At 38.8% G+C, this 12512-nt stretch overlaps 1 protein-coding gene across 3 annotated transcripts in view; it reads right to left on the bottom strand.

The window, feature by feature from the left end:
- Positions 1–12512, bottom strand: part of ROCK2 (Rho associated coiled-coil containing protein kinase 2) — a 99896-nt gene that overhangs the window by 41736 nt on the left and 45648 nt on the right. For all 3 annotated transcript variants that reach the window (XM_042802951.1, XM_042802950.1, XM_042802952.1), the window contains exon 3: positions 4560–4660. In XM_042802951.1, coding sequence (XP_042658885.1) covers positions 4560–4660 — 101 coding nt within the window. The remainder of the gene's footprint in view (positions 1–4559; positions 4661–12512) is intronic.

Consider the following 12512-nt stretch of genomic DNA (forward strand, 5'->3'; position numbering starts at 1 on the left):
AAAAGTCTCCAAGTCAGCATAGCCTGAAGCAAGCTCATGTGTAGGAGAAGCAAAGTGAACAGAGGTAGGGGGACCAGAAATCACAGTCTGTGTACCTCTCTAAGGTAGTGCCTATAGGTTATTAGTAGGCTAAACTACTTCTTGAGAAAGTGTCAAGATAAGTTCATTCTCTGTACAAAAATCACGGAACCAAAGCAACAACTAGCATACCGGCACACCCAAAGACTGAGTGTGTCTTGGCACGCTTACAGGTGTACAGACCCATCGGTGATATTACTCCTTATATCACAATCATGGCCCCTGGAGACAGCCTATTCAGCTGCTAGCCACTGTGCTTTACCCCAGAACTATATTTGTACATACATATATTGGCTCATATAGCAGATTATTCATGTATTAAACTGTCATGATGTTTCAATTTCTTCCAACTGTTTAAATGAACTGCCAAATTTAAACCACAGCTCACCAGAGTAACTCTCAAAATAGGTAGGAAAATCCCTTCATGCCATCAGCACTGAGTAACATGGCCTCATTTAACTTATGAAAACGCATTAAGAAATAAGAATTTCCTTCTACTCTGCTTCAGCAATCTAAGAGTTTCAAGAAACAAGCACACACAAAATGCATCCATAATTTCTACAGCATTCATGTCAGAAGACAATCTGTAGGCAAAGAAAATAACATATCCACTTGAAGTTATCAGGTTGAGTATTAGTATTGATAATGGTACCGTATTATTATGATAAAAGAAAATTAAGATCCTAGACTGGAGTTGTGAAATGAACTCTAAGGTTTGAAATAAATCACAAATACCCTAATACTTAATAGAGTCATAAGAAATGATTACAGATATGGTACCAAAATTCATGTCCAGACAAATTTTCAGATAATAGACCATGACTGCTCTATTTGCATTATTACAGAAGTGTACATCAGCAGTGGCTGGGGAAATAAACTTAATAAACAAAGCACCTAATGGAAAAAAATAACCAGCACCTGTTTACACAGGCCATGACAACCGCTTGTTTGCAACACTGAGAAATCACAAAGACTATCACACAGATCATTCTTTACTACCCAAATACACAGAAGACTTGGCCTTGCTTTAGTTTTCTATTCCAGTACATAATCAAATCATTCTGCTGTGTCACTGCAATGTTACAATACATTGCGATTAGACCTGGGAGAAGGAACTAAAGGATATGTTTCAATTTCAAATCAAGAGGATCTTTCCTCAAGTGAAAACAAGCGAGAGGTACTCAGGATGTGCTCTCATAAATTACTGTTTCTGCATAAACCACAAGTAACATATTAAGCACCATAATTCAATTTTTCTGTCTGCCCTAGACACCAGTCACTTCTATCCACGGCACCGCATAAGAGAAACGGCGATCTGGCAGCTGGTGATTATTTTCTTAGCTTTCCCCTTTGCTACAGACACAGCAAAGCCAGAGGCCAGAGCTCACGAGTAGGTTTTAATACTTCTGGAGTTAGAAGGAAATTGTTTTTCCACCAAAGTCAGATGCTCAGACCAGAGTCATCTGATCTCTCTTTACTGGACTGAATTTTTTAATTCTTTGAGGGGAAGAAGAGGGGAAGAGCAAGGCCTTTTTAAAAAAATCTAGGTGTAAGACACAACGGCAGAGAATGTGTTTTCCTTTCTTGCTAGAATCTGGAAACCTGATCACAGCACTTCTTTCACAAGAAAATGTTGTACTGGAGCAGAAAGCTTGGGGGAAACGAAATGAAGGAGGTCACAGCTGACTATTTTATTTTGTACATTAACATAATCATTTTTTGGCTTGTTATATTTAGCTATAACAAACATTTAACAAATATTTGTGCTACAAATATTTATGCACAACAGCACACACTGATAACATGACATTCATGAATTTAACCCATATACTTAATCATGTTTTATTTATGGTTCTTCCTGCGTTTAGCCCTCACTGAAGCAAATTTCTATTTTGATCACAGAATGTGTTGCAAAATATTATGATTACTGCAAATCTATCATCTGCAACTGTGGTGTTAACATTCTGAATGGAGTAGAAATAGATATAGCTTAGCTCAATAGTTTAAACTTGTATCATACCTTGTGAGGCAAAAAATCTAAGTATGTATGCCCTCATCACCAGCTAATATTAGTTCAGATCTACAGTTGTATTTATTAACCCACTGCTTTTTAGCTGTAAGACTGCATAATATCATGATTTCTACCTATGTTTCTACATTCCAGAAAAAATACCGTTCTTTTAAGTTGGCATGAAGTACAGAAGAACTCTATATGAACACGCAGAAGTTCCTTTCCAGTACCAAGCATTCTTAGCTTTTTTTATTTGGGGGCTTGAAGGGCTCATTTAAAGAACTTAAAAATCCCCATAACAACAACAAAAAACATCCCCATCATTATATGACCAAGTTACTAGGCATTTTATCATTACATTATAATGATGAAGCAAACGAGAAGTTTGTCTTCAGACCCCTCAAACTACCTAACTGCAGTGCATACACTGTGAAAAATCATCTCTACTTTAGATTTTAAATTGTGCATGCCACAGTGGAAAAAAAAGTTTCCATTCTAAGCCAGTACAAATTAAGAACTTATATTTTAAATGAAATGTTAAAATTAAAATTATTTAGAAAAATCCTTAAGTTCTTAGAAACATATATGAAAACAATGTATTTTGATTTTTGAAACACATTAAAAATACAATTCTCTTGGATGCTTCCAGCAAAGATATGAGTGTGACATTCAAATAATGCACATGCCTTCTGTTACTGGGATATTCTCTTCTTCATCTTTCCCCCCCAGCAAACAGAAGAACTTTGCTTCTTACAACTTGATTCTTCACTGACTTCCCATGCAAGTGCATGAAAAGGAGCACCTCTATTAGGTACTATAAGTGGATATATATACACACACATATGTAATGATAAACATGTCTAATAAAAGACTTTAAAACAAACCATTTGATGTGACTGTCAGTGAAAAGACAGAGTAGACTGCTTTCTTACAAAGCTCGCTGCAGCAGCCTCTTCTCAAATAAGCAAGGTTTTCAAGGTTTGAAGGTTTTGGTTTTGCTTTTAATCTCTTGACAGCAAGGATATAAAAACCACATAGACACACATTAATTTTTGAAAGTCTTGGTTGAAAATGGGAAAATTTGGAAATATTCCTCTTCATACTTCTTAAATTCTTCTGGATAAAAACAAAGTGCAAATGACCCAGAAAGAAATAGGGAAAAGGCAGCTACATTCTCATGTTGCCACACTTGGATGAAGTTGCCTTAAAAAGCTAGATAAATGTATAAAAATTGCTGATTAAATGTTGTTAACTGCCACATGAATTACATCTAAATTTGCAAATTATCCATGAGTCATTCAAATAGTGTTAGGCTAGTCGCAGCGGTTTTCTTCCCCAGTTCCAAGCAATTTCACCAATACTAATGTAGAAAATACAAATAATTTCATAAATGGATAATAAATGCATTGCCATTATACAGTGTGTACCTCCTGTAAGCACTTCAGAGCTAAGATCTTGACACATTCCTCAACAAAACTCCAAAACATCTTTGTATTTTCCAAAATTGCTTTACATTACAAGACAGCATGATTTTCCCAGCTTCTTAGTAAAATTAACACAGAATTGTAAAATGTCAGTTCCATGTCAAAAGGCACAAGCAAAACAAGTAATTTCTTTTACTTTGTGGTAATAAGAGAACAAGCTTCAGTTGCTGCAAATCACTTGCTCCCCATTCCACTGACTTACTTCACATCCCTCTTCCTCTAAAAATGCTGACAGAGGAAATTATCATGGATCAGCTGATAGAGTTATCTGCTAGTTCATGATAACTTGTCCCTGGTGTTTGTATTCTCAGACACTATTTGGTGCTTAAATCCATAGCTTATTTCAAAATTGACATACGAATTCATCTTATATATATGCTCACATTTTTGTGTTATTTATCACACAGTATGACTTGGAAGACCAGGAAAAATTAAAATTAAATTAAAAACAGACTATGCATGATAGACTAAGTTACTTTTTGTATTTTGATTCCTTTTTTTTTTAAAACAGAATTTCTCTGCAATATAAAAGTAATCACTTTCTTACATTAGATATGATATATGATACAATGTTGAGTGGACAATGCTGAGAAAAGAGTCTTAAAAAATCTTGCAGGAGTCATATCAGTTAAATACAATGCAAGCATCACAATTATAAAATCAAACAAAATTTTTCTGTTACACTATTAGCTTGCTCTTTCATAGGAAAATTTTATTATACAGTGATGCTTGCAGGCAAAAAAACTTAGAATTGCCATGAACTGTCTTTTCCATTTTGATCAAAGGTTAGCAAGCTGCTTCCCAAATCCTTCCCTTCCAATCTGACATGCTTTAAACTTGGATGTACTATTTACTATGTGCAGAAATGACCTCATGACACAATGAAAATAACACTCTTTGTAAGAATGAACTTTTACATATAAAGCATGCAAGACTGAGGAAGGTTTTGGCTAGAGCTGTAAATCATTAAATTGTTACATTCTTACCAGCTGCACTTCTCCAAAAGCTCCTCTTCCAATCACTTTCACTACATCATAGTCTTCAGCTTTCATTTGTAAAGCTCGGATTTTTTCCACAATCTTCTCATCTAAAACATGTCAAATAAAAGTTGTGATAATGCATGTATTAACAGAATTCAAGAATCTTCTCTAACATTTTTCATTAAGAATCAAAATAAGTTACTTTTATTTAAATGTTTAGAGCCTTCTTGGTAATTCTTGAAATCTGCAGTCACTATTAGTATAGCCTTTCATCACTGTTTGGAAACCATTAACCATCTACCTTTAGCTGCAACAACTGAAATGTCTCTTGGATTTTACTGACTCTCATTTCACACCTCTAATTACCATTCACAAGCTTACAGGAAGACTCCGGCAGCTAAAAGAACTTGATATGTCTGTCTTGAATTTTCAGCCAATTATTCCTTGTCACCCATTGTGCTGCCAGGATCCACCGACACTCTGCTGATAACGTAGGAGCATGAAAGTACCTGGTACACACAAAAGCACTAAAGGTACAAGCTGCTCCTACACACTTGGAGGGTTTAACAGCAGTTAAATGGTGAGGAATACAACTCGGTAACCTTCGTGTACAGCTTCAGAGCATGCAGGGATGTGACTTCAGATCCAGACATTCATTCCATATGAAATATTAATTCAAGTTTATGTATGTCTACATAACTGCTGGTCATCTCAAAGTGCTTTTTAGAGTTCACTGTGTGTGTAGTTCTACACTTTTTAAAATTAGGTCTACAATGCTCTGTTCAAGTATTCTCTGGTGCAATATTCTGCAAATAGGGTCTGTCCAGTATTTTTCTTGTTGGCAGTTGTGGGAATCTGTAAGGGAAACCAGTGAAATTCTGACCTCTGACAAATTCTAGAAACATGCAAGGTCCTAGACTCTTTAATTTTGTAAATGTAGCATGCTAGTGAATGCATTCCTGGCTAAATGCATTTTAAAAAATCTATTCTTATTACAAGGACAAAAGATAATGAAAACAATGAATGGAATCCATAATACTGGAGGTAATCTTTAAGTGTGACAAGCTTTGACACCACCCCCACAACTGCTTAGAGGAAGAACAAAACAATGCAAAACAGGTTGTCTAGAGCAAGACTTCTAGCCAAGAAAGAGCATGAAATTGTATGAAAAGCTGTAGATCATTATATTCAGAGAGGAGTACAGGTGTATATTGTGAGATCCCTGTTTAGGGTCAAAGACCATGGAATTTGATCCCAAGAAAGGCATTAAAGAGGATCTCAGATCTGAACACAGGATAAAAAGGATCAGAGATATAGTTAATTCAGTATGACATTAAGGATGACATCGTCAGCAGGGAGTTAATGGTAATGAACAACTAGTAAATAGTTTAACCATTCCTACATATTCATGAAGAGCAACCTGGCAAGATACAAGCAATCCAGGAGATGTGGGACCATCAAGAACATTTCTTTTGACCCAAGTGAGCAACAAGCCCAGTCAGGAAGGCACTCTGATCTGTTACGCACAAACCAGAATGAACTGGTCAGGGATGACAAAGTCTCTGGCAGCCTTGGCTGAAGCAACTGTGAGATGGTGGAATTTAAGACCATGAGAGAACTGAGGAAGGGAAACTGCAGACCCTGGACTTCAGGAAAACAGACTATGGCTTGTTCAGGGAACTCACAGGCACGATCCTGTGGGAAGCTGCTGCGGAGGGTAGAAGAGTGGGTGGATCTCCAAAGTTGACATGTTCATAATGCAAGAACAGTCTGTTGTAGTTAGCTAGAAATCGAGCAGGCATGGCAGAGAGCCAGTTTGGCTGAATGGGCAATCTCTGCCTCAACTTAAGCACAAAAAGCAAAAGTTTGGAACATGGAAGCAGGGATGGGCTACCCAGCAGGAATCTTCCAAGCATCCAAGGATGGAATTGGAAAAGCCAAGCACAGTGGGAATTGAAACTAGGCAGGGTTATGAAGGAAAACAAGAGCCTTTATAAATACACTGGCAATAAAAGAAAGAATGAGGCAAATGTGGGCCCGCTGCTCTCAGCGGGGTAGGTGATCTAGTGCCAAAGGACATGGAGAAGATCAAGGTACTCATTGCCTTTTTTGCCTCAGACTTCACTGGCAAGCTCTACTCACAGGCCTCCCAGCTCCCCAAAGCTAGCAGCAGTGTGGGGCAGAGAAATGTTGCAGTAGAGGAAGTCAGAGTTAAGGACCAATAAAGCAAACTTGACACACACCAGACAGTGAGATGACACAGAATGCGAGTATGCTGAAGGAGCCAGTCAACAGCATTACCAGGCTGTTCTCTATCACCTTTGAAAGGTCCTGGCAACTTGGGAAGGCTCCTGATGACTGGTAAAGGGGAAACGTCCATCTTCTAGAAAGGCAACATGGATGATCCAAAAAGCTGGAACAGCAGCCAAATCTCACTGCCCATGCTGACTATGGAGCAAATAATTCAGAAATCCACTTACAAACACCTGGTGCACAAGAAAGGATGGGAACAGCCAGACTGGATCGAGAAAGCGCAAACCGTGTTTGATTAACCTGATTGCCTTCCCTGACAAGATGTCTGTCTTAGTGGACAAGGGGAGAACAGTGCACATTTCCTTTCCTTGACTGTATCATGACTTTCAACACAATAACTCAAAGTATCTTTGTAGCCAAACCAGGCCCACAGATTGCACAGAGAAACTACAAGGTAGGTGGAAAACTTGCTGAAGTCATGGTCAGTGGTTCAAAGTTCAAAATTTGATACACTGGAGGGCAGAGCTGCTCCCAGGAGAAACCCAGGCAGAATGGCTAAATGAGCTGACAGGAACCTCTGGAAGTTCAACACAGGAAAATGCAGGATCCTATAGTTGGGATGGAATGACACCACACAACAGTATAGGATTGTACTCACCTGCTAGAAGGCACCTCGAGAAAGAGGACCTGAGTGCCCTTGTGGACAACAAGATTAACAAGTTGGAACAAGCAGCAAGCCTTTGCACTGACTGAATACAAGGCTGCACTGGTAAACACGTAGCCGGTAAGCCGAGGGAAGTGATTTTTCCCCTCTGTCTGTCACTTGTGAGACCACATCTGGAATGGTATGTCTAGCTTTGGGCTCCTCAGTGCGAGACAAATATCAGAACATTGCCCAGCTTAATGGAAAGCCACCAAGATGCTTAGAGGGTGGGACCACATTACGCTCATAGAGCAGCTGAGAGAACTGTAATTGTTCAGCTTAGAGAAGTCTAAATGGTTGACCTTAATAGAAGTTGAAAGGCGGTTTCACTTCTAAGGTGCAAAGTGAAAGGACAAGAGGTAACAGACAAGTTGGAACATCAGAAATCCTACTTTGTAGGAAAGAATCCCTAGAACTGGAGAACGGAGCGGACTGTCCATTAGAGCTGCAAAATCTCTGTCTTCAGAAATTTTCAAAATGCAACTGCACATGGACCTGAATAATCTAACATCAAAACTGGTTTGGTTTTGAGCAGATAGTTGGACCAGTTGACCTCCAGAGGTCCTTCTTAACCTGTGGAACACAAAAATGCAACTAAAAATTTACTCTTCTGAGGAAAAGATTAGGTGTGAAGGGGGAGTGGAGAGATTTAGAAAAAAAAAGTTAATAATGAGGAAAAAAAGAGTCTGCTAGTAAAGTTGTAAGGACAGAGGTAACTAAAACCTCAAAAGTAGACAAATGTGCTACATTTTGTGTATCAGTAAGACTGAAGTAATCGAGAGTATGAACAGGAAAAAGAGTTGAGAGACTTCTGAGGCTGTTTTCTACAGTGAATCATGAGAACTTAGACAGGAAGCAAGATATCAACTGAGAAGTTACCAGTTTTATCATCCCTGTGAAATGCTGAGGATGGAGAAATCTTACTTGCTCTATTAGAAGATTAAGATGAAAAGAATAGAATAGGAATAAGAATAGAATAGGAATAAGAATAGAAAGAAGAGAAGAGAAGAGAAGAGAAGAGAAGAGAAGAGAAGAGAAGAGAAGAGAAGAGAAGAGAAGAGAAGAGAAGAGAAGAGAAGAGAAGAGAAGAGAAGAGAAGAGAAGAGAAGAGAAGAGAAGAGAAGAGAAGAGAAGAGAAGAGAAGAGAAGAGAAGAGAAGAGAAGAGAAGAGAAGAGAAGAGAAGAGAAGAGAAGAGAAGAGAAGAGAAGAGAAGAGAAGAGAAGAGAAGAGAAGAGAAGAGAAGAGAAGAGAAGAGAAGGAGAAGAGAAGAGAAGAGAAGAGAAGAGGAAGAGAAGAGAAATTTCAGTTGGAAGGGACCTGACAACAATCATCTAGTCCAAGTGCCTGACCAATTCAGAGCTGACCAAAAGTTAGAGCATGTTATTAAGGGCATTGTCCCAAATGCTTCTTAAACGCAGACAGGCTTGGGACATTGATCATCTCTCTAGGAAGCCTATTCCCCTGTCCGACCACCCTCATGGTGAACAAATGCTTCCTCATGTCCAGTCTAAACCTCCCCTGATGCAGCTTTGAATCATTCCCACGTGCCCTATCACTGGATACCAGGGAGAAGAGATCAGCTTCACCTCCCTCTCTACATCCTCTCCTCAGGAAGCTGTAGAAAGCAATGAGGTTTCCCCCTCCTAATTTAACTGAGATATAATAATCTTAGTTAAATATAATAACCATCATCTAGGGATGCAGGTGTTGTGGAAGTACCAGTTATACAGATGGATTGGCTATTTTGTCATAAAATTTAACAGATATGGAACAGATAATCAAAGAGTAGAACTAACCTGAAACAAAAACAAGGCTGCAAGAAGGCAAGCTCAGAGAAACCCTGAAGCAATGCTGTAATTACATGTTGGATCATATGATTTTGTTCATGTATCACATAACAAGATCTAATTCAAGGTGCAGGAGACCTTTCCAACATTATGCTTTCAGTAGCTGAATTTTCAGAAGGTTTCACATAGATGAGTATGTACATTTGTGGTATCTGTATGCACAGATACCATGACTATATCTTACAGCCTCGTGAGACTGCAACAGCATGAAGCCTGGCAGAAAAAAATGTTAGGTTTAAAGGAAAACATTAGATGGCCTCCCCAGCCCCAGAATATAATAGAATCTTATAAAATACTGTGACGCTTGAGTAAAAGTCCTAAATGTGAGAAGGTCATCACCTATGACTCAGGTTTCTTCTTTAACCCAGGAAGGACCAGGAATGCTAGATAGCAAGTGTTTAAAGACAGCTTTTGATTTACTGCTTGAAAATGGCACTATAACCTTTAAACAAATGAAGCTACACTTTCTGAAAGGGCAGTGTGTTTGGATCAGTCACTGACAGCTGGCAGCAAGAATGTGGCTGAAGGTTACAAGTGCTTGTGAAAATGGAATATATGCATGACTAGAAGAATAAAGGGGGGTGGGTAGGAGGAGAAAACCAAGCTTTTCTGCTGTTTAAAGGAAAAAAAGGATGTTCAAATCCAGGTTATTTTCTCAAAAGTTAAAAAGAACACGTATCAGTCAGTTCTGGGGTATGTATATATGAGATTAAAAATGCAAGGGAATGTAATTTTATCCCCATAGACCAGACAGTCAATGAGTGCTGCTATGGAGTACATTAAGTCAAAAGTTGCTGCCCTAGGCAAAAGTCTAGCCAGAAGTTAAACTGAAGTACAGCCAGGAAGTGCTGCAATCCCACACCCGCCCAAAACCAAACAAAATGCACAACAGGAAGACTGAAATAATTTGGGGTGCATACATAATAGCTGTTCAAAGGTGAGCGAGGAACAAGAAGCTGCTGGAGACCTTGAAGAAGCAGCAGAAACTAGGGGGCATAGCTTCAGACAAGCTAGCATTTCCCCCTCCAGAGAAAAGAAAGGGGGACACAAGAAGAATTTTGTCTTGCACAGACAAAAGGAGCAGAAGATCAGGAAACAGAAAACAGCAGTCCTCTGACTTGCAGAGGACACATCCCTGACTTAATGGAAGTAAGCCTGATGGCAGAACTGAATTGTTTTATATCTATCATGGACCCAAATGGAAAAGTGGTTAATAACACAGACATATAACTTCTTAAACACAGTGGCTCTGATTCATGCTCTGCTTGGGAAAAGTTGCTTATTTGATACCTCTCCCATCGCTACTCTTACCAGAACAATATCATTAAGAATGGAACCAGAGCCCAGGCTGCCGAGGTGACTGCAAAGACCTGGCAAGGAGTGGCCTTAAAGAAGCCAAGAGAAAACCAGAGGGGCAATTAGCTCCTTAACTCAATGTAAGTTCTATTGTGAACTAAATTTCTAAGAGTCTTCTTGGCATCTGACATTCCATATGCGTCACAGACAGGAAGTAATGGCATACAGAGAATTACAGTAATGATAGGCATTAACACCATACCAGATAATGCATTTCTGTTGGTAACCACACGGCTGGCATATGATTCGGCAACTTCAAGCGACATAACAAAATGTAAGGGAAGGAACCAGAACTGTTACTTCTGCAAGAAGTTAAGATTAACAGATAAAACTTCTAAGTAAGCAGTGTCTGCTTGGAGAGGTAAATGGCAAAAACAACTTTCCAGGAAGTTTATTCAGGCGGTTAGCAAAGCTGCTGCATGAGTGACACACCTGTTCTAAAAGTTCCTTCTACTGTAAATATGTCCACTGCCATTGCACTCCAGAAGTTTGCCAACCTCCAAAACATCAGCAAATCTTTTTAACAATAGAGGTTTCCAGTTTTCGAGTGATGCTAGATAAAGCATAGGAAGTCACTGATACATTCAGGGCCTCAAGGCTTCTGGATTGTACCAGGCCTGTTGAATGGCACCACTCCCTGTGCTGCTATTTGAACTTCCACAAAATCCATTCTTCATGATCCCCTACTCCTAATGATAAGATTGTAAATGATTACATACTTGTAACTGTTTTTTAAAACTGTTGCTTAATTCTTTAACTTTCTGCTCCTAGAAGTTAAAGCAGCTAACAGGCTACGTACTACCTGCATGGGAGACCACCAATAAAGGCAGAAGTCACTAAGACATGATTCAACACTTGGCAAATCTCAGATGGCTGAAGTGACTTAGAAGAATTTACTCAACCTGTTGTCATAAACTAGGTGACTGAAGAAGAAAAGAAAACACCAATAAAATATTTGATACACCAAGCCCATGCTGGAAAGTTCAAGCTTCTTTTTTGTCCCATGAATACTCAAAAAAAGCAGAAATTTAACCAGAATCCTAACAGTTGATTAAAGCAATACAGAAGACTGAAAAGAAATGATTGCATTATATGAGATACTTATGTGCCTCTGCTTTGATTCGATGCCTTAGAAAAAGCGGCAGGAAATCAAAATAGTAAGGAAGGACAGGCAGTTAAAAAGTTTCTTGCATATTAAACATGCTAAGAGTCTCCTTCTGCAAAGTGCTCACAGAAACAGGATACACCAAACTCCTATACTACAGGCAATTAATAAATTGTACCTCTGTGAAATGAGTTAAAACATTTGAATTTCAGCTTGAAACTATGAGTTGAGCTGAATGTCAATTAATGTCTCAGCTGAGATGCAAACTATTTCATTTTTAAATTAAAATAGGCTATTAATAAAACATTAACCTGATTAGTAATGACTTATAGTAGGTCTGAAATAGGGTGTATTCAAGCCCCTGGGAATACAGCAGAAGAAAAATTTTTCTTCTCCAAGTCTTACTGGGAAAGAATTAAGTGATTATATTGACTGAAAGGATGATGATTATTGCAGTGTTCTCCACAGTTTTTTTGAGCAAAAAAAAATAAAATTATTGTCATGTGGATTAAAACAATCATAAGCAACGCCGCCGCCTCAGCTGCTTCACTTTGCACTGTAGCGTGCTAACTCACACGATGGCCCCGCCACCTCTCCGCGGTTGCCTCAGGAAGCCTTGAGGAGGGATGCACACTCCAGGCCCCTGGCACAGCCAGCCCATCAGAGTCTGTCAGTACCTTTTGACAGCAATTCT

The sequence above is a fragment of the Tyto alba genome, unplaced genomic scaffold (genome assembly GCF_018691265.1).
Source record: "Tyto alba isolate M040663 unplaced genomic scaffold, T.alba_DEE_v4.0 Super-Scaffold_40, whole genome shotgun sequence".
In the NCBI taxonomy this organism is placed as follows: domain Eukaryota; kingdom Metazoa; phylum Chordata; class Aves; order Strigiformes; family Tytonidae; genus Tyto; species Tyto alba.